The 19,985-nt window shown below is 35.5% G+C and overlaps 2 protein-coding genes and 1 non-coding gene across 3 annotated transcripts; 2 read left to right on the top strand and 1 right to left on the bottom strand.

Annotated features, from left to right (window-relative positions):
• Positions 1 to 2,399: 2,399 nt before the first annotated feature.
• On the top strand, positions 2,400 to 3,071 carry LOC113305212 (F-box protein At3g07870-like). Its single transcript, XM_026554297.1, has one exon. The coding sequence runs from the start codon at positions 2,400 to 2,402 to the stop codon at positions 3,069 to 3,071; it is 672 nt and encodes a 223-aa protein (XP_026410082.1).
• A 6,962-nt stretch (positions 3,072 to 10,033) lies between these two features.
• On the top strand, positions 10,034 to 10,107 carry TRNAV-AAC. The gene has a single exon. It is a non-coding gene; the product is annotated as a tRNA-Val (tRNA).
• A 137-nt stretch (positions 10,108 to 10,244) lies between these two features.
• Positions 10,245 to 10,987, bottom strand: LOC113302716 (polysialoglycoprotein-like). The gene is made up of 2 exons (XM_026551662.1): positions 10,971 to 10,987; positions 10,245 to 10,874 (listed from the first exon to the last, which is right to left on the bottom strand). Exon 2 carries the CDS (start codon positions 10,866 to 10,868, stop codon positions 10,362 to 10,364), a length of 507 nt encoding a protein of 168 aa, XP_026407447.1. The 5' UTR covers positions 10,869 to 10,874; positions 10,971 to 10,987; the 3' UTR covers positions 10,245 to 10,361.
• Positions 10,988 to 19,985: the final 8,998 nt, after the last annotated feature.

Below are 19,985 nucleotides of genomic sequence, written 5' to 3'. Positions count from 1 at the left end.
TTATTCCTTGTGTTTGATTAAAGACTCGCTGATTTCTATTAGCTCGAGTAAATCAAAACAAGAGAGAGATATTAACTCCTTGAGATACTTTTACCTAGATTGAGTATGACTGTCTAGTTGATTCTCTAGAAATTATTTCGGATTTAGTCCATACAGATTTCTAAGGGAAATATTGGTTGGTGTTATTAGACCCCGCTTTTTCAGGAGGTTAGGAAGATCCGTAAGTAGCAAATTGCCAATTGCTGGAAAATCAACACTACCCAAGTTTTGTGCTTGCATACCTTTTGGTACCAACTATAGTAATCAAAATCATCATCTGGGGTTTGGATCAAATATTCAGCTTCTTCCCAAGATTTTCCATTATTTATCATCTTTATCCAATCATCCTGTGAGATTATTGAATTTGGAAACGGTTTAATTGCTTTTACCTTTATGTCTTGTAGTTGAAACATATATCTTTCTATGTAGTACCAAATACCATGACCCATAATATGACCGTCAAACACAACTCGCTTGAGGCTTAACTGTAGCATTATTTGTGTTATTGGTTCATTGTACTCGTCAAAAGAAGTATACGATATTGAGTTAATGTTAATACTAGTTTTACACAGTTGCTGCATCCTCTGAACAACAACGATATTTTGACCATCATTTATTTGACCAACCCAATTATCAACTTTGTACTTCTAAACGACTAGAAAAATTATTCGGTTTTCGTGAAGATCAGGTTCGCAGACTCTGAAGTAAGTATACCACCAATAATTTAAATAACATTGACGAATATTGTTGTGTTAGTACATTCACCACGGGTTTAACAATTAACTTGATAATGAATTAATTAATAGAAAGAGATTGTAGTTCTTACCTCCAATACGATCCAAAATCCATTCAACCTATCCTTGTTCCTACATGAGCACTCACCGAGACTAAAGTATAACTCAGCTAAAATTGCAGAACCCCAACTATAATTTGGCGCTTTAGTTAAATCTTCTAAATACTTGAGAAAACCAATTAATGCCACTGAGATAGCATCGGGGAACATAACTTGGCCTAACACCCATAACACAAATATACGTTCAAGATCAGGATAATCGTCAACTATACTATTATCCATTTTTGCAGCATAAAGGTTCAAAAAAGCCTTCTACTCAGACACTCTTAATCCATATGAGTGTAATATTCTGGAGTCTGGATTTCCTTTGGTATCATTTATGTACAAGGGAATTAGTTGTTTCCATCTTCCTTCCGATGTCTACTTTAATTGGTTAAATTGTAGTATACATCAACCTCACATTTTATTCCCGTCAAAATATACAAATCTAACGGTGTGAACCCTAGAAACAACATAGCCATAAAACTAAAGTCTATATATATAATTAAAATTTGAATCAAACTAAAAATTGAATCTCTAGAAATCAAATTTGTATTTAAACTAAAAATTAAACTATTGAATGAAAAATATAACTTACCACACTCGAAATCCTTGCAAAAGAACGTATTCGTAGTGTTCCACCAACGTTCTATTATAACTCGCACGGACTGTTGAACAGCTTTAGGGAGAAGCCCATACACTTCGGTTATCTCAGACCACCAGCCTCTTAGTATAGGTAAACTAACTCGCGCGGGATGGTTAGATATATGCATATGGGTGGGTTAGCCATCCCTATAGGAACCGGCCTTAGTGTCTCTTCTTATAACTAGTCTCCTTATTTTCTTTACTAACTCACAATGACTCTTCTTACAATTGGTCGTTTTATTTCTTTTTAACTCACTTTGACTCGTCTAGGTTTCAAGTCTCACTCTCATTTACCAATTGATTTGCACAGTTCATAATAAACGTCTGCTTACCTAAACGGCTAAACCCTCACTAACCAAATAAAAATTTCATCATGTCATTATCAGTTTGTAAATCCTCTTTTCTTTAGCATCCAAGGACCAAAACCAAACCAAATGAAGAAGACCCATCTCAATTTTTCACTGCGAAACCACTCTCTGATCTTCAAAATCAAACCCTATTTCTCCTATAAACTGTAGAACAAAGAAACTGTGATTCAATTTATGCTCTCTCTTCTGCTATTTGAATTAATTTCCTTCTCTCTGAGCAAAGTGTTTTTCATGATGGGGAGGTTTAATATTCTACCAAAAGATATTGTGTTAGAAATTCGAATTCGTTTGCCCACAAAATTTTTCCTGCGCTGCAAATTGGTCTATAAGCTATGGAGAGATGTTGTTCATCATCCATTATTCTCTCAGATGCACTTGAATTATCTTGATTCTACTGATGATTCTGGTAAGTTGAGTTTCATTTTCTATTGTTATGAAGAAGGGTTTAATGAATTTTACTATACTGAGTATAATGAGAATTGTCATGAGACACCCTTTAATAAAAAAAAAACAGGATGGATTTAAAACCTTTACTTAAGCGTAGTATTTATTCATTTGTTGGATCATGTAATGGATTAATTTTCTTCAATGAATCCTTTGGAGAAGATGATGTTTATATCTGTAATCCTGCTACCAGAGAATATATTATCCTTCCAAAATTTGAAGGGAAAGGCATACTAGACTTGTTAACTGGATTTGGTTACATTCCATCAACAAATGAGTACAAGGTTGTTAGAATCTATAACACCGAGAGAGACCCCAGTGCAGGAATTGTTCAGGTATACACTCTTGGTAGCAGTATCGGATGGAGAAATTCGGGAACGGTAGACATGAAATATGTTCCACTATATACTGATGTGTTTCCAAATGTATCTCTTCATTGGGTGAACTTAGATGAAACTATTTGTGCTTTCCATTTAGCTGATGAAAAATGTAGTGAACTTCCTTTGCCAACCCGCTTGATAGGAACTCATTGTCGATATGTAGGGGTTTTAGGTGGTTTTCTAATCTTTACTTATTATCATTATCCAAGTGGTGTTGATGTATGTTTATTGAAGAAGAATGAAGATAATGATGACTTGATCTGGAGTAAAGAGTTTAATTTTGACAGTTCAATACCGCAGCCGCTTGGGATTATGAAGAGTTGTAGGCTTCTATGCTATGAGCAGCACAAAATTTATGGTTAAGATCTGGAAACATCATCTGCCAAAATGGATGTGAGTTTTGGAAAGTTTATTAGTAAGGCAATCCCTCACAAGAATACTTTAGTTTCATTAAATGAATTAGGAGAAACGGGTGCAAAAAAAAAAAAGAATCTAGTGAAAGAGCATGTTCAAGTGAGGAGGAGAAAACAATAATAAACTGAAGAAGCCGCAGAATGGAGTAAGAGATCTCTAGGTAAGTGTATTCATAATCACCTTCATTTTAGATTTTAAACATTTTGGGATTAGGTAACAAGGAATATTTTCTGAATCTAATCAATTTTTAATAGGTGCTGATATTATATGTTTATGAGTTACTCTTACATCTTTTTACTGCTATGTTTATTTCTTATTTGTGATTTACTTTAGTTAGTCTGAGAAGTATATGCATGAAATATAGAGGGAAACATGGAACTTTCCCAGTAGTCCTTGGCTCCTAGCCTTCTAGGAAATGTATCTAGCTCTTCGTTCTCCGTATATATTATATTAGTGCTGTTGTTTCAAGATTTAGTTTGTGATTTTGAGTTGTTGAATCTGTTCAGTCGAAGTAAATAGCGCTTTATATAGGAAACAACTGAATCAATAAATGTAACAAAAATTAAAAATTGTTATCACTAGTAGGCACAACCTTGTCACGGTATACAAAGGGGGTGATGCTGTTTGGAGAGAGAGAGAGAGAGATTTTTGCGCCTGGACAATTGTTTTCAATCTTAATTCTTTTCTATCTGATAAAAGATCGTGTGTTCCTCTCTTGTTTTCCATGTTCATCCAATTCTGATTTGAGCAGATTAGACTGATGTGATTATTTCGCAATTTGACACGAAAGTAGTTATAGCATGGAATTGCAAAAAAAAAGAAAGAATGAACCTTGCGTCTAATAGATATCCTAAAGCTAGACATTATCTTTGGATAGTGTGAGATGTGACAAAGTGTTCAGGAGAATACTTTGTTATCCTTTGTGAACTTTGCTACGAATAGTAAATTCTTCTTGATAGTATGCACATATAAAACATCATCTAAATGAAATTGACTGGTATTCGTATCAAGAACTATCCTGTCTTTTAAATTGGTAGCAAAGTACCATCACCCACCATTACTTTATCAGATGTATTAAACAAATGAGCATCCTTGGTTAAATGATTAGTGGCACCTGAGTCAAGTAACCAAACTGATGCTATATTGGGATCTGAATTAGTAACCTCTGCAGAGTTAATATGAATTACAACAAAAGCTTGTTATAAGGTAGTAGATGCTCCAGAACCAGCAGAAGTAGATGATGAAGGTGCAAAAGTATATGTAGAAGCAATAACCTTATTAGGAATTACCTAAAGTGACATCTATTTGCAGTATGACCTTTTTTTTTACAAATCTGACAATCAACCTGACTGAAATCAGTCGCAGTATTGGTATTCCTATTATCATACTTGGATCTTGATGTAGATGTATTATTATTCTTTGCATAATAAGTTGAGAGTCAATAACAGATGTAGTTTCAGCCTCTTCTGCCTTAAGCCACTGTTCATGATGTAAGAGTCTTGACATAACTTCAGTAAGAGAAAAAGCAGTTTCTCTATTCTGAGCAGATATAACAAATTTCCTATACTCTTTACCTAACCCATCAAGGCATACATTACTACATCAGATTCATCAACTGTTTGTCCTGTAGATGCTAGTGAATCAGTAATAACTTTTAACTCATCAATGTAAGTAGAGATACTTTTATTACTTCTCTTGAGAGCATGTAGTTGACTGCGAAACAAAGATTTCCTAGCAGAGAATTTTTGAATAAATCGCATTTCAAGATAAACCCAAATCTGTCGAGCAGTTGAGAAACCAATAATCCCCCGTGAAATCGTTTCATCCAAAGTGGCATTCAAACATGACATGAAAAATCTGTTCATCTCGCCATGAAGAAGTAAAGGATTAGGTAGAATATCACCATCAAGATAAATTGTTTCAAAGGGTTGAGCACTATTACCAACAACCATCTCAAACAGATCGGTAGTAATCAAAATCGACTCAAATTGATTCTTCCAAATCAAATAGTTTGAGCCATCTTCTCTGAGTTGAACAGACAAAAAATTTGTAATATTTTGAAACGGTAGTGAAGAATTATTGCCAGTCATTGTAAAGAAATCACAAGAACTCAGAAACGTCAAAAGAAATCAATGAAGATTCTGAGAAATCTTGCAAAAATTGAATGAAGAAGACCTAATTCTTGATTTAGAAATATCAGTGTTATTGAGAAAGAAGTATAAAAGATTTGAATAAATTTTAGAAGTAATTGTAGAGATGATCAGAGATTGTAGAAGCAGCGGAAATTATGTTTAGGGTTTCTTTTAGGATCGAAAAACGAAAGAATCAAAATCTTCCTTAGAAGACTGATACCATGAAAAAGATTTTAACAGATATAAAAGAGTTTTTATTATCAGAATTTTTTTTTATGTTTTTCAATACAGGATTCAGTACAGACAGAGTCTGTTATATACAGACACAATTAAGACTTGACAGACTGTTATTACAGCTATGTCAGTTACAGGACTTGTGTGAAACACACACTTACAAACTGACTCACAAACACTGACTGACTCTGACTGACTCATATGCTAACTATATCTGAGTTAGCTGTATCTAAATCCTTACACTAATAATTTACAAATTAGCTCCTCTGGTTTTCCTCAAGGTGTCCATAATCTTCGAGTCCACCATTATCTCGTATCGGTCTCCTTCTCTTCGCTTCACTTCCCCGTTTCGGTGCAATATTCTTCTCAATCAATGATCAACTTGAAGAACGTGTGAGTACGGAAGCCTTTCGTACATCTCTCTAATCTGGTCAGCCGAGTCTTTCACGGTGGATCTTTGAAGGTGAGGGTTTAGTAGCGCTAGTACGTGTAAAGCATTCATGATCATCTAATTAAAAGAGAAAACCATACATTCATAAGATGCGGGAAGAAATTATATTTTTTGTTGCTAATTAAACTCGATGGAATCATGTTAATTCAACCAAAAAAAAAAACATTAATCGGGCAAATTACTTCTTCTTCTGTCTTTCTCAAACAGAAAGTCAGAGAATAAAACTGGGAGAGCAAAGGCTTTACTGATATGCGCCCATATATAGGGAGCTAAACATTCAAAAATAAGCTCCAAATTAAGGAACAAGAAAATGAAATCCAACCATAATACAGATCGCAACTCATTACAGAAACATCAAATAAATTTGTATATAAGTAGGGATTTCAATGATTTATCACGTAGGGATAATCGATCATGACTGGAAGTCGGCCGCCATCTCCTACATATCGCAGACCTCTCCCAGTTACAGTAGAAACTCTATAAATTAATACTGTCGGGACCATCAAAATTTATTAATTAAACGAGATACTAATTAATCGATAAATTAGTAATTATTAATTTATATATTAATTAATACTTTATTAACTTATAGGTAAATTTCATATCAAATAATTAGTTTTTCTACGAACACAATATAATGTCTTTTATAAATGTGTTAGATGAACTTATAGTTAAATTTCATATCAAATAATTAGTTTTTCTACAAACACAATATAATATCTTTTATAAATGTGTTAGATGAACTTATAGGTAAATTTCATATCAAATAATTAGTTGTTCTACGAACAAAATATAATATCTTTTATAAATGCGTTAGATGAATCTTGCAATTTCATCATGGACTATCGACGTTCGTACAAGTACGCTTACAAACTGCTTTTGTCATTGTAAAAGATATTATTTGGATGAACTTACAGACATATTACAGGACTTGCAAACTTCGATCAACATATAACATAAGTTTAGACAATTTGGATGAACATATAGACAGTGAATTCACTCAAGACTTGCAAAATTTGATCGAGAAGTTGGGCTATCACAATTCAATGAATATCGACGATAACCTAAATTATCCGGAAGAAAATGAAGTTACACAGTTGTTGACTGATGAAGAAATAATCGAGAGCATTATGGGAACTGGTAAAGATGTAGAAGAAGATAATCAAAGTTCTACGATAGAGCCCCCTTCACGAAACGAAGCTATTAAAGCGGCAATCACATTGAATAATTTCTTGCCGAGCTATGAGAAAACAACACCAAAAATTCTTACAATGATAAGAAAAATTAGAGATAAAATTCAATGCGATATTGATTTTAGCCAAAAACAGAAGACATTTTTCAAAAAGTCTTGGTAAATCGTTAATGTATTGAATATATGTAATGAATTATTAATTTATATTTCATATGGGATCTAAATAGTTAATCAAAAATGTATTATCTTATAATTTTAGCGAATTATTAATTTGGCACGTTGTCCCCGATTCGGGACCGGTCAAAAATATTATTTAGGAGAATTAATTACGTAATCGAGTATTAAGTAAAAGAGTTTCTACTGTATATTATAATTGGTGGTTAGCAGTCGTTTATGTTGGGTGTTTTTAAGAAAGGCGAATACTTAGTCGAGGTTTATTAAGTTATCAGTCATTTTAATTTGAACTATGTCTTTTCACATCCTTGGTTGATACGTCATAATTAGAAGATGTCTATGAAGACCTGCTTGGTATGTAGATTTCAACCCTAAATAGTTCTCGATTTTCTGTGGTATCGTACTTGACATTTTTCTTTAGGTGTTAGCAACAAAACCCCATGATTGTTGGAGCGTCATTGTTCCTTTCCTTCTGTTTTTTACTTCTGTGACCTGATCATAGAGTGTCATTGTTTATTCTTTTCATTTTTCTTTTATGCATCTTTTGTTTTTTATGCCTAATAAGTTGATTTATTTGGCATTGCAGCTCCATTAACTGAAACCGACACTGCTTAAATGGAGGCAATTCCACTCAGTATTTGTCATGCTTACTGACGACGCAAGGAGGCAAAATCTGGCTAGGAAGAGTGAAAAGAGAATTGATTGTCACATGTAATATGACCGATGAAATGTCATAGTATCTGGATATGTTTCTGGCTTTTTTTGTGTGTTGATTTGCACTTTTGTTGTTAAACTGCTATAAGCTGAATTCTATAGATATCCATTGGTAGTAACTCGCTGTTTTGTAGACTACCATTACAGTATTGCAGTTATCATCAAGCAAAAAAAAAAAACCCATAAATCCCATTTGAAAATGCATAAAAAGGTTATCGTTGAGCCGCCAATGATGATCAGAGGTCCAGAGCTCAGGTTTTGCGGCTGCGATATCAGCGAATACAGTGCAAAAAAGCATGAAACATAAGGATGTGAATAGGCTTTGCCGGTTTCTAATTTGCTGGGCCATGATTCTATTTTGTGCCAGACTTCAGGCCTTTTATATACTTGCCAGTCTTGTGACTCTTCACAGTCAGAGAAGCAGAACTTTTTTTGAAAAACAGAAAAGGGGAAAAACAGGAGCAAAGAAAGAAAATGGGAAAATCATCATCTTCATCAACGGTGAACTCACTGAAATCAGCATTAGTTGTATTTGGTGCTCTAGCTTTTGGTTGGCTTACTATGGAGATAGCATTCAAACCATATCTTGACAAAGCTCGTGCAGCCATGGATAAATCTGATCCATCTCATGATCCCGATGATGAAGAAGAAGACAATAACAAATCACTCTCTGATGAAGAAAAAGAAGATGTTGCATCTGACCTTAGTAACCTCAAATAGTTAGTTCCATTTTCTTTCTTTTATCAGTTTCAATTTCTTGTTTCAGTTTATTTTAGGGTTTTTCATGCTTCAAATTTTTAATTTTAGGGTTTTTCAGTTGTGAAATCGATGTCTATTATGCTTCTCAACATGATAATTATTAGTAGTATTTGATTTCTGTTTGATAATTTTGCCATGGTTGTTGGAATCAAAGACACTTTACAATTTGAAAACAAAATGGAAAAACTTAGATTGATTGATTGATTAGTCATCAAATGGATATTGTTCATATCTAATTGAACAATCATAGAGTACAGAACTAGCACCGATTCGGTTACTGCAAGTATTAATCATTAATTGTATAGCTACACCCAGACATGTGGTGCAGTCGTTACTCAGAATTGTAGAATTGCAGGTAGCATGACCATGGGCGAATGAGTTAGGAAAAGGAGAAATGTTAATGTAGTTGTAACCTTTAGTTACTGGTGTACTAGCTTCTAAATCAGATAGAACATAAGCTAGACTTGTAGTGAAAGGATCACCTTTTGTATATACACCAGAATTGCACAGGATGGATGTTGTGTTTGTGTTTGGAACGCAGCTCACCTTGCTAATGGTGCATAGGACTGAAACAACAATGGAAAACATGACCAGAATTGTTCGTCTGCGGAAATGAACACCCATTTTTCTTTTCTATATACTTTTGTTTCTTCAAATTTCCTTGCTTGAACGATTTTCTCAATGAGAAATTGTTATTGGATTAGGTTTTGTATGGATAGATTCTTCGACGATATCGAAGACCTTATCTTCCTGGTCATGTAACGTTTTCTAATGTTTGGAGTCTTTGGACTATATATGAGCAAAGTATCTTTTGGTTTTTTATTTGGCTTTTCCAATCTGATTAAAATGCTAGTATCATTTTAACCCAAAGACTGCAGACCAGTAAACAATGACTGTCCTAGAAGCAGTATTGGAAAATTGATTTCCTAGATTATAATCAAACGCTCAGCTATGGTCAGAGTAATGACAGTACAAGGAGAACATCCTCCCGACATGATAGAGCCAACTCTCTTCTTTGTTGTTGCATGGTAAATGCACACATTGACAACTTCCTCGGCCATAGTCATTTAGATGTTGAAGTTGGGATAGAAAAATATGAATGATACCTAATGAGATTTTTTTTTTAGGATTTAGATTTAGACATTTCAGCATTTCCAGTGTACATTATTTTTACTGGTTCTCAGTTGGTGGCATAATAAAAACCTGGCGGTCATTTTTATAACGAATGATTTCCTGGAGAACTGTTACCACCAATGGTTTCGTGGTGTAGTTGGTTATCACGTCAGTCTAACACACTGAAGGTCTCCAGTTCAAACCTGGGCGAAGCCAGTTGATTTTTTTTTTGCCAAATAGATTTTTTTCATTTTGCAGAAGAAAGATAAAGAAACTTGCATTCAAGAAGAACTTTTAGTTTTAAAAACGAAAATCTTTCATTTTGCAGATAACTTCTAATAATTCCAGTAGACTTGAGGAAGATAAACTCTTACAAAGAGTGAAACGACCTCTCAATCAGAATACATAAATTGATGAATTGAAATCTTCAATATGTATATGTTCTAAAGGATACTTCGATTGGGCATTTCTCAAGGATACTCAAATCTGTGCCAGAAAATCAGAAATAAGCCAAACAGTAGAGCATACAAAGCGCAACAGACCCAGAGATTAGCAAAGCAGAGCCTCAGCAGTAACCAAGGCCCGAGAACAACCACAACTGCAATTAGTGCGGCTAGTAAATTTTCAAGAAGACTCATCTGATCATCATCTTCAGACGGAGAAATAGACGGACTACCATGATGATCAACTCCAGATGGAGAAATAGACGAACTGCCATGATGATCAACTCCAGATGGAGAAATAGATGAACTTCCTTGATGATCAACTCCAGATGGAGAAATAGATGAACTTCCTTGATGATCAACTCCAGATGGAGAACTAGATGCACTGCCATGATGATCAACTCCAGATGGAGAAATAGATGAACTTCCTTGATGATCAACTCCAGATGGAGAACTAGACGACGATTCAGGAACAAGTAATGGAAGTAGAAGAAGTGTGGACATGGAGAGAATCATCACCTGTTGAAACTTCATTCTGTTCTGATGAAAGAAAAACAAGAGAGATTTAGAACTTAGAAGCAAGTTCAATACTTCAATGTAGTTTGTGGAAGAATATAGCTAGTTTGAGGAAACTACCAACAAGGTGCTGCTGCTGCATCTATACCAATTTAGTTGCATGCTACCAAGCCCATACTAAGCTAATTAAGGAAGGTGATAGCACATGGTAAAGCTTTTTTTTCAAAACAGTGACTCATTCCTTGGTAAAATTGATGATGACTATCTACCACTATGTAGATTAAAGTTGCATTTATACCCTTGTCATATTTGTCCTTTGTGTGTTGTGAAGAAATAGTGTATTAGAAGAATGATGGTGATATGAGAATTGTGGTGGGGTGGAACGCAGTATGTGATTCAGGCTTCTGACATATGCGTGAGAAACTTCCGTTAATAATACGAGTTGTGTTTCGCTGCACTGAGATTTGTTGGATGTTCACATTTGCCTCGTGGTGAATCAAGATGGGCTAGAAATTGATCCCTTGCCCCTAGTAAACCAGTTCTCCGATGAACGTCTCTGTCTACGTATCTATTGCCTTCGCCTATACTTTAAGCCGTATTTAAGGCCTTTGTCGTTTCCATTGCTTAGGCCTTTGCCTTTCCATATATATCCTCAGCACCCATTTGATCATAGTGCATTTCATTTCCATCTTCACCCTCAAAACAATACATCAATAATTGTGTGGAATACTCAAATCGGAAACCCAAACTTGAAAAATCAAATCATGACCTTCATATATTGGAAGAAAACTACAAATGTTGTGGTTCTCGAGACAGGGAATCCCATCCAGTTTAAGGGTGCACACGGTACGGTTCGGCTCGGTTCTTGCCGAGGCCGAGTACTTGTACCTCCCAGGGGTCGGTTCCCATATTTTGGACCGGTACCGGTACCGTGTACCTCGGTTCCGGTACCATTCGGTACATGTACAGTTCCGGTACGGGACCGGTACCGGTCGGTTCCTGTGACTTTTCAGATAAAATTTTTTTTTTTGTTTCTCAGACAAATTTTCCTTTTAGTTTTACCTGTTTTTCAATATATTAAGCAAATCTCAATCAAAGAACAAAGTAACAACTAACAAGTGGCAATAATACTAGCTATCCAAAGTGCCAAACAACCAAAGTCTTGAAAATCTGAAAAAATAACAACTAACAAGAAGCAGTACAGTAGCACACAAACACACACACTGACACTGACCAACACAAACAATACTACAAGTCTACAATACGATGGTAAGTTGGTTGGATAGAGGATCCAACAAATGTATATGTAGCAGGCGTAGGTGTAGCAGCTGAAGTAGGTATAGGAGTAGCTGTTCCACAAGCTAGACTTGATGCATCCATGACTGATCACAGACAAATCACAAATAAACATAAACGTAAGTACATAATACAAGCTAGAACGTCCTCAGCTAGAGGCATGAGACTAAAGTTGTTCCTAAGAAAACAAATAAACAAAAAAAGATAGCTACAGCGTTAAAGACAGACAACAAACACGACATTACTTGAAAAATGAATATCATGTATAACTCTTAGTAGCATAAAATATGTGTTGTTTTCACTAAAGTGTCATTTATCCCCTGGATTAGGAAAGACATGATCCTCCACTAACCCTAAAAATACTCTGCTTGTTTGCTACATTTTAGCCTATGGAATGAAGCTACCCGCTTAACTGCTTACAATAACTACCGGCTGTCATGTTCCATCAATGAAACAACAATAAGCAACTTTAAATATAGCTTATAGAGTACAGTCATCACTGCACGGCAAAACCCATTAAAAGACAATGAGGAAGATTAGTTTAATGAAATTGAACCAGGGAAGGACATGCTCTATACAACTAAACTACTGTGAAAAAAATTACAAAAAAGAATAAAAGTATACATAGTACAAATACACACACATTTCCCAGCTCTTAAGACTAAAGCCATGTGAGGATGAGATGGAAGATGGGTACAGAAACAAATGCATGAGGTTCTTCATACTTGTATAGAATTGTTTTAAACAAAAAAGAAATTAGATAGTTCTTGCTGTTAAGAGCCTATAGCTAGGTTCTCTATGCCAATTTGAGAAGTATAGGTTACTAAGTGTGGAAATTATTGGCAAATGACAACTCAAACAGTATTAATTAAAAACTATTTAATTAAAAACTCAAAAATTAAAAACTCAAAACAAAAAAATTGGTTAGCTCAAAAGATCTTAAAGAACACTCGGTCTCAAACAGTATTAATTGAAAAAATTATAAAAAGGAAGAAATAAAAAGTACCTTAATGGGTTTCCTTGGTTAAAGTTGGATGGTTCCTTCTTCCTTGAATCCTTTCCCTTCGTCTTCTCCCTGGCGTGAGTGATAACTTACCCTGTGAAATTAAAAGTTTAAAACCCTAAATTAAATTAATCAAAAGTCAAATAAAGCTCAAATTTAAAAAATCAAGGAACCCATAGTCCAAATCAAACGATTTAAACACAATAACTAATAGAAATTGATTAAAAATTGGAGAAAAAAAAAGCAAAAAAAATAAAAAAAACTTACACAAATCACTGACTTTTCTCATTCTTCTTCTGGATCGAGAGGTGGAGTAACTGGTGTTGTTCGTTGTTGGAGATTAATGATTTAATGGAGAATTGGAGACTAATCTATGGAGTTCAGAGAATCAGAGACAGAGTTCTTCTCAGTTCTCTTTCTCAGAGAGAAGACGGAAAAAACGAAAATGAAAAACCCTAGCGTTAGGTTCTATATATACCACCCCTAATCTAACGGCTATTATTAGTTCAGTACCCCTAAATCTAATGGTTAGAAATCGTCGGTACTTTCGGTCCGGACGGTACGGGACTAGGCCAGGGCCGTGTACCTGTACCTCCCTAGCCTCGGTTCCTATTTTTAGGACCGGTACATGTACCCCGTTCCTCGGTTCGGTACAAAACCAGGTACGGTTCCACCGGTACCGGGACGGTCCGTCGGTCCGGCTCGGTTCCTGTGCACCCTTAATCCAGTTATAGCATACTGTGAATTAAGTGCACATGAATGCCTCAAATCATACTTTGTCTTGTTCTATCTTTTAAGGCGTACCTATGAAAAGAAAAACCAAGAGATTGAGTAAGGTCACTGTACGAGTGAGATATCGCACATGTTAGTAAGTATGCGAAGTAAAGACTATATAATTTAAACGAGGGAGATCGTACACAGCAAGGTTGAGATGACGTAATGGATGATGTCAGCAAAGTCACAAGTAAAGTGTGAAGATCTGTGCGAAGTATGGTCTGTGCGAGAACGAGTGATTGTACACGAGCAAGTGTGTCGCATAGAGATTCCGAAAATAAAGGATCTCTTAGATGTCATCCACTATGTAAGATCTTATATAAAGAGGAGAGGTTATTACTTGTGGGAGAGATCTAGTTAGTGAGTGCTAGACAAGAAATTAGGAGAGAGAAAGTAAATTTAGGAGCAAGTAAGATTGTTGTAATACTTGTATCCATCTTGTTAATCGACTTAAGTCTTGATAATCAATGAAGAGTTTAATGATGATTACCTAATATTGATTATAGTTACAGTTGAATGTGGTTGTGAGGAAACTTGCAACTTTATTTTTGGCGCTAGAAACAGGGACGGGTGATAAATCCTCTTAGTAAATCCATTGAATCTTAGAAAAAGTAAGATCTGAAAATTGTGGAGAAAACTTTTAATTCTTTGAAATTAAAGATGGTGAGACTCGGATCTACTGTTGAGCAAGGAACAGCGGCTAGAAGGAGCAATAGAATCGCAGAAAGAAGAAGAATTACAAATCTTGATCACCAAGAGGAAAGAATAGAAGAAACTTAAGAAAATGAACTCCAACATGAACCTCAGCCCGAACAAGAGCGGAACAATGATATTAATTATGATAGAGTAAGTGTTCATACTTCGCAAACAAGTTCTACTGGAGAGGAAACACAAAGGACTGGAATACCAGGAAGGATTGATGAAAATGAAGAAGATATGACAATTGCAGAACTTAGACAAAGATTGATTGCAGAACAGAGAAGAGATGACAAAGAGCGTGCGAATTTGATTCGTCAAAATAATGATCTGAGAGAAGAAAATCTTAGGTTACATGAACAGAGATCAAGAAGTGCTACAAGGTCAAGATCAATGTCAAGCAGAAGTTCATCAAAACAAAGTCAATCTAACCGTGAAAATGATAGGCAAAGACATCGCATGCAAGTTATTGAAGAAAATTCGCAAGAAAATAACAATTCACAGGATCAACAGGAGAGAAGACGTACAATTCAAGATCGAGGAACTAAACGATATGAACATCCACGTGAGCTTCTTCGTCGTACAAATCATAATATTGAAAAAGAGGAAGATGATCTAAGACAAGAGCATATGATGTTACATGAAAGAGAAATGGTGAGGAATCAGTATGAGCGCGAAGAGGAGATTACACGTGCGAGAGATGGAAGAAATAGACAGAGAAGAATAGAAGAAATTGAAGCGAGAGAATTGCAGGAAGTGTTACGTCAAAACAATCATGACAATAGATTAAGACGACGCGAACGTTATCGCATGGATGATACAGAACAAAGAAGAGATGAAGAAGAGAGGCATGATAGAGTGCATAATGATATGAACATTGAGAGAGAAAGGCGTAGGCGAAGAAGAGAAGAAGCTGAAGAATGCGAAATACAAGAGGCAATACGTCAGAATAATCATGAGAATAGACTGAGGCAATAAAGATTAAAAAGACCAATGCTAGAAGATTTAGATCAAACCTTAAGTGAAGAAATTTTGAGAGAAATGGCAGAATTAAGAGAAATGATGACTACACGAAGAAATGGTGGAAGGAGACAATTAGAAGAAGCAGTAGAAGAAGCTGGAAAAACTCCTTTTACAAAACAAATCCAAAGGGCAGCAATACCTTCCAAGTGCAGCTTACCAGTGTTTACTAGTATATTTTATGGAAGTGTTTGTGCAGTAAAATATGTGAAAGCCTACACCCGATCTCTATTGCAATGGGAAAATAATGATGCAGTCATGTGTAAATATTTTGCTGCGAGCTTGGCGGGAGAAGCTTTGAAATGGTTTGAAGGGCTACCAGTAGAATCAATTGGGTCATTTCACCATTTACAAAACGTCTTTTTAGGACAATACATCAGCAATAATATGTCAAGACATGGGATTGAGACAACATTCGGACTTCGCGGAAGAACAAATGAGACTTTGCGTCATCTAACAACACGCTGGAGAACCATGTGTAGCGAAATGTGAAGACGAATAGATGAGCGACACCTTATTCTTGCATTTATCAATGCTCTCTTTGCTACAAATTTATTGTATACACAAATCTTTCGGATAAAGGATACGATAACAATGTCAGAATTGCGCGAATTTTAAAAAGAGTACATAGCACTTGAAGAACAAAAAGATATGGAGTCGTAAGGAGTTGCAATACCAGATGCGAAGGGTGGAAATGCAAGTTTACTTCCAAGATTGACAAATACTGTTGCGAGTACATCGCAAGGGAATCAATGAAGGAATGTTGCAGAAATGGAACAAAAACTGGTAGTCATGGGTAGTGCAGATCAAGCAGGGTTTGAAAAGCAACATCACAATCGAGGAGGTACTAATACGATTCAACCAGGAAGTTCTGGAGGTCCACAAACACATTATAATAAAAAAAAACTGGAAGAATAGTGTGGGAGCAGATAAATTTACCAAAGTTGAATACCACGGTGGATAAGATATGGGAAGCTGCCATCCTAAAGGAAGATATTCCAGAACCACATAATGCAGGAGACGAACCACCACCAGGGAGAAGGAGTAAAGAATTTTGTGTATATCATATATTTCACGGTCACATAACAAGTAACTGCAGAAATGTAAGGAAAATCATATTAAGGATGATTGAACAAGGAAAGTTGAATCATTTCTTAGCACAACCAAAGAATTTTCCACCACCACCACCAAGGGGAAATGAGTATAGAGCGGATAATGGAAAGAATGTACATATAATTGAAGTAGGTGTGAAAGCAAAGAACTTGTATTGTAATTCGATTATACATTCATTCAAGAATATAGAAGATTTCCATGATAATATCTTAAGTCGGTTGTATGCGAGAGATGTTGAAGGCAAAGAGATCCTAAATATTGTGAAAGTATCACCATTAAAAGAGTGGCAAAAACAAGTTATCTCATTCAGTGCAGAAGAAACACAAGGGGGAGGAGAATCACATGAATGTCCATTGGTGGTAAGATTGGGAATTAATCCAAATCCGAAAGTAGAGGATGATGAATAGGATGAAGCAAATACATGGGATATGAATAGAATACTAATAGATACTGGAAGTTCTGTTGATATCCTTTTCTATCACACATACAAAACTATGGGCGGAAGAGATGACGAGTTAATTCCTTCAATATACAAAATTTATGGATTTAATGGAGCTGCGAACAAGACAAAAGGAGAAGTGACAATGCGAATTCGCCTACAGAACCTATCAACGGACATTGTTTTCTGTGTAGTGGATGTCGAATCACCTTATAATTCTTTAATTGGTAGACCATGGTTGCACAGTATACTGAGGGTGACATCGACATTTCATCAATGCATAAAGTTCCCTTTGCCTAATGGCATTGGAATAATCAGAGGAGATACAATTAAAAGTAGGAACTGTCAAGAAAGCGACATTGATAAGTGCGAAGAAAGAGAAAGTAAGCGAAGGAATTGGAAACAACGTATCACAGAGAGTCAAAGAGCTGAGAAGTTAATGGTAGATGCAGTATATAAATTTGAGGAATGCACAAACTTTTGTAGAAATTAAAGCTGAGAAGTTCATTGTAAACAAATAAGCCGAATACTGAAGCGGAATCTTCTGCGAATAACAGTGTTAAGCGAATCAGACATATTGCTTCTACAGAAGAAGGAAGCATGCAGAGGAAGAAGTTCTATTTTCAAGACAAAAACAAAGGATACTAAGAATCTCTCATAGAGGAGAATGAAAGATTATGCGAACTAATATTCTGCAAAACATTTGCAAGCTTAAGGAGAGAAAAAGAGTAGTATGAGGAATGCACATGCTTTTCTTTATGCGAAACAAAAACAATAAAAAAATCTTTATACTAGAGTTGTGAAAACTCAAATATTGGAAATATGGAATGAAAAATTCAAATTTCATATAGTGATATTACGTCAAAGAAAAAAGAAAGAGTTAAATCTTTAAATAAGACCTTAAAATAAGGCAACAGAAATGATATTTATTATCATATAGACTAGGAATCTGAATATGGCGTGCAACCTAGTTCCCATATCTGCAAGAGGAAGAAAAGTAAGACCTATCGCACATCATAGTCGGAGAAACCTAGAAATCATGACTCAAGGGAAAGCAACACCGTCCCTGGAACTTGAGTTATGGAGATTTGGGGTGAGAATAAACGAAAATTCCCATCCGGGAGAGGTACCTTAAATTTTCAGTCTAAGGTAATAATCTTAGATTGAGAAACTAAGGTGAGAAAGTCTCTCCCAAGGAGTGCAGAAACTCGATCAGGGCGCCGAGATACACGGTTGAGTCAAGAGTGCCCGGGGCGTCTGGAGCGTATCTTTCCACTCTTGACAAGTCCTGACTATGATGCACTCGGTCCGAAGATATCCCACTTAGGGTGCAGTCTTGTAAATTAATAGTTACAAGACTGCGAAATCAACTGGTTGTTGAATTACCGGATGGGAAGAGCCATAACCTTAACCCGGTAGAGGTAAGCTTCCTTGAAGAGGCAACCAAGGAGAAGATAAGGACGGCACCCTCCGTTAGGGAGCTGAATTGTGTCAAAAGATGTAAATGTCATGAGACTTTTTACTCATGCGAGTAATAAGACTTTTCATATTTATGCGATAAAACCTGAAGAGCAAATAATACAAGAAAAAGATAAGACGAGATTAATGGGTCGATACACTATGATGTAAAGACAGCCTGCAATCTCGTCGCTCAGAAATAAGGCAACATAAGACCTTTACATAGGAAGGAAAAATAAGACCTAAGAGAATGAGAATGCAAGGAAATGTTAATTGCCCCATTTAATAGTCTTATATACATGTGAGAAATAATATTTTCAGCATGAACACGAAGAAAAGAAGATTTGCATTAAAAGGATATAAGTTGATATCTTCAAGATATACAAAAAGAAAGAAGAATTTACAACCAAGGAATTTGTAACAAGAAAAAAATGAAGGATTAATCTTCATTTCCTTCATCTTCTCGCTCAGCATCAAAATCACTAACTTCTTCTTCAGAATCTTCATCTTCTTCATCACTGATTATAATATCAGGAATAAGTACATTTTTCAGGAATCTCTGGAAACTTATATTTCGAGACAGGGATATTATTCTCTAGACAGACTCGTTTAACAACATCTATACGAGCGCGATTAGCGTCATTGTTGTTGTTTGAAACCATACTGGTCCATTTTTTCTTTAATTGTTGGTACCTGAAGTTCCGAGTAGAAGATTCTTATTCTTTAGCAGTTAAGCGAGTTTCTAAATCTCTAATTCTCTCAAGATAATCCTTCTCCTTCACTGTGAAATATGAGCAAGCAAATTAAAACGACGTAAGATGTTATTCTTGAAGTATGAACAAGCGTTAAAGAACAACAAATGACCTTCATAATTGGAAACAATGTCTGCGACCAATGCGGAATGCTCAAGTCTGAAGGCTCACATTTACACCTAAATTATTCCTAGCATCATTCAGAACTCTAGCAGCCCAACTAAATTCAGCTTCACTCTCTATAAACAGTTTAGATCGAATTGAATTTGTTTCTTCAATGAGTGTGTTCCTTTCGCTCAAAGCTGAATCACGTTCTTTCTTAACTTCAGTAAGGGATTCTTGGAACTTTTCTAGTGATTTCACACCATTAAGAGTGATCTCATCTTTTTCAGTAATAAGTTTATTCCCCTTCGCTTCCAATACTCGAACTGTTTCTCTACTTTCATAAAGACGATGTTTAAAGCTATTGAATGAGGTTAATGCATTTCTATGGCTTTTCCTAAGAGTAGCGTATTTCAACCTTAATTCTTACAAGCTAAGGTTCTAAAATCTTTGAGTGGGATAATTATTTAGGAAAGAATTGA

The sequence above is a fragment of the Papaver somniferum genome, chromosome 8 (assembly GCF_003573695.1).
Source record: "Papaver somniferum cultivar HN1 chromosome 8, ASM357369v1, whole genome shotgun sequence".
NCBI lineage: Eukaryota > Viridiplantae > Streptophyta > Magnoliopsida > Ranunculales > Papaveraceae > Papaver > Papaver somniferum.
Note: the sequence above shows the minus strand (reverse complement) of the source record. Positions and strands in the feature narration are given on the sequence as shown.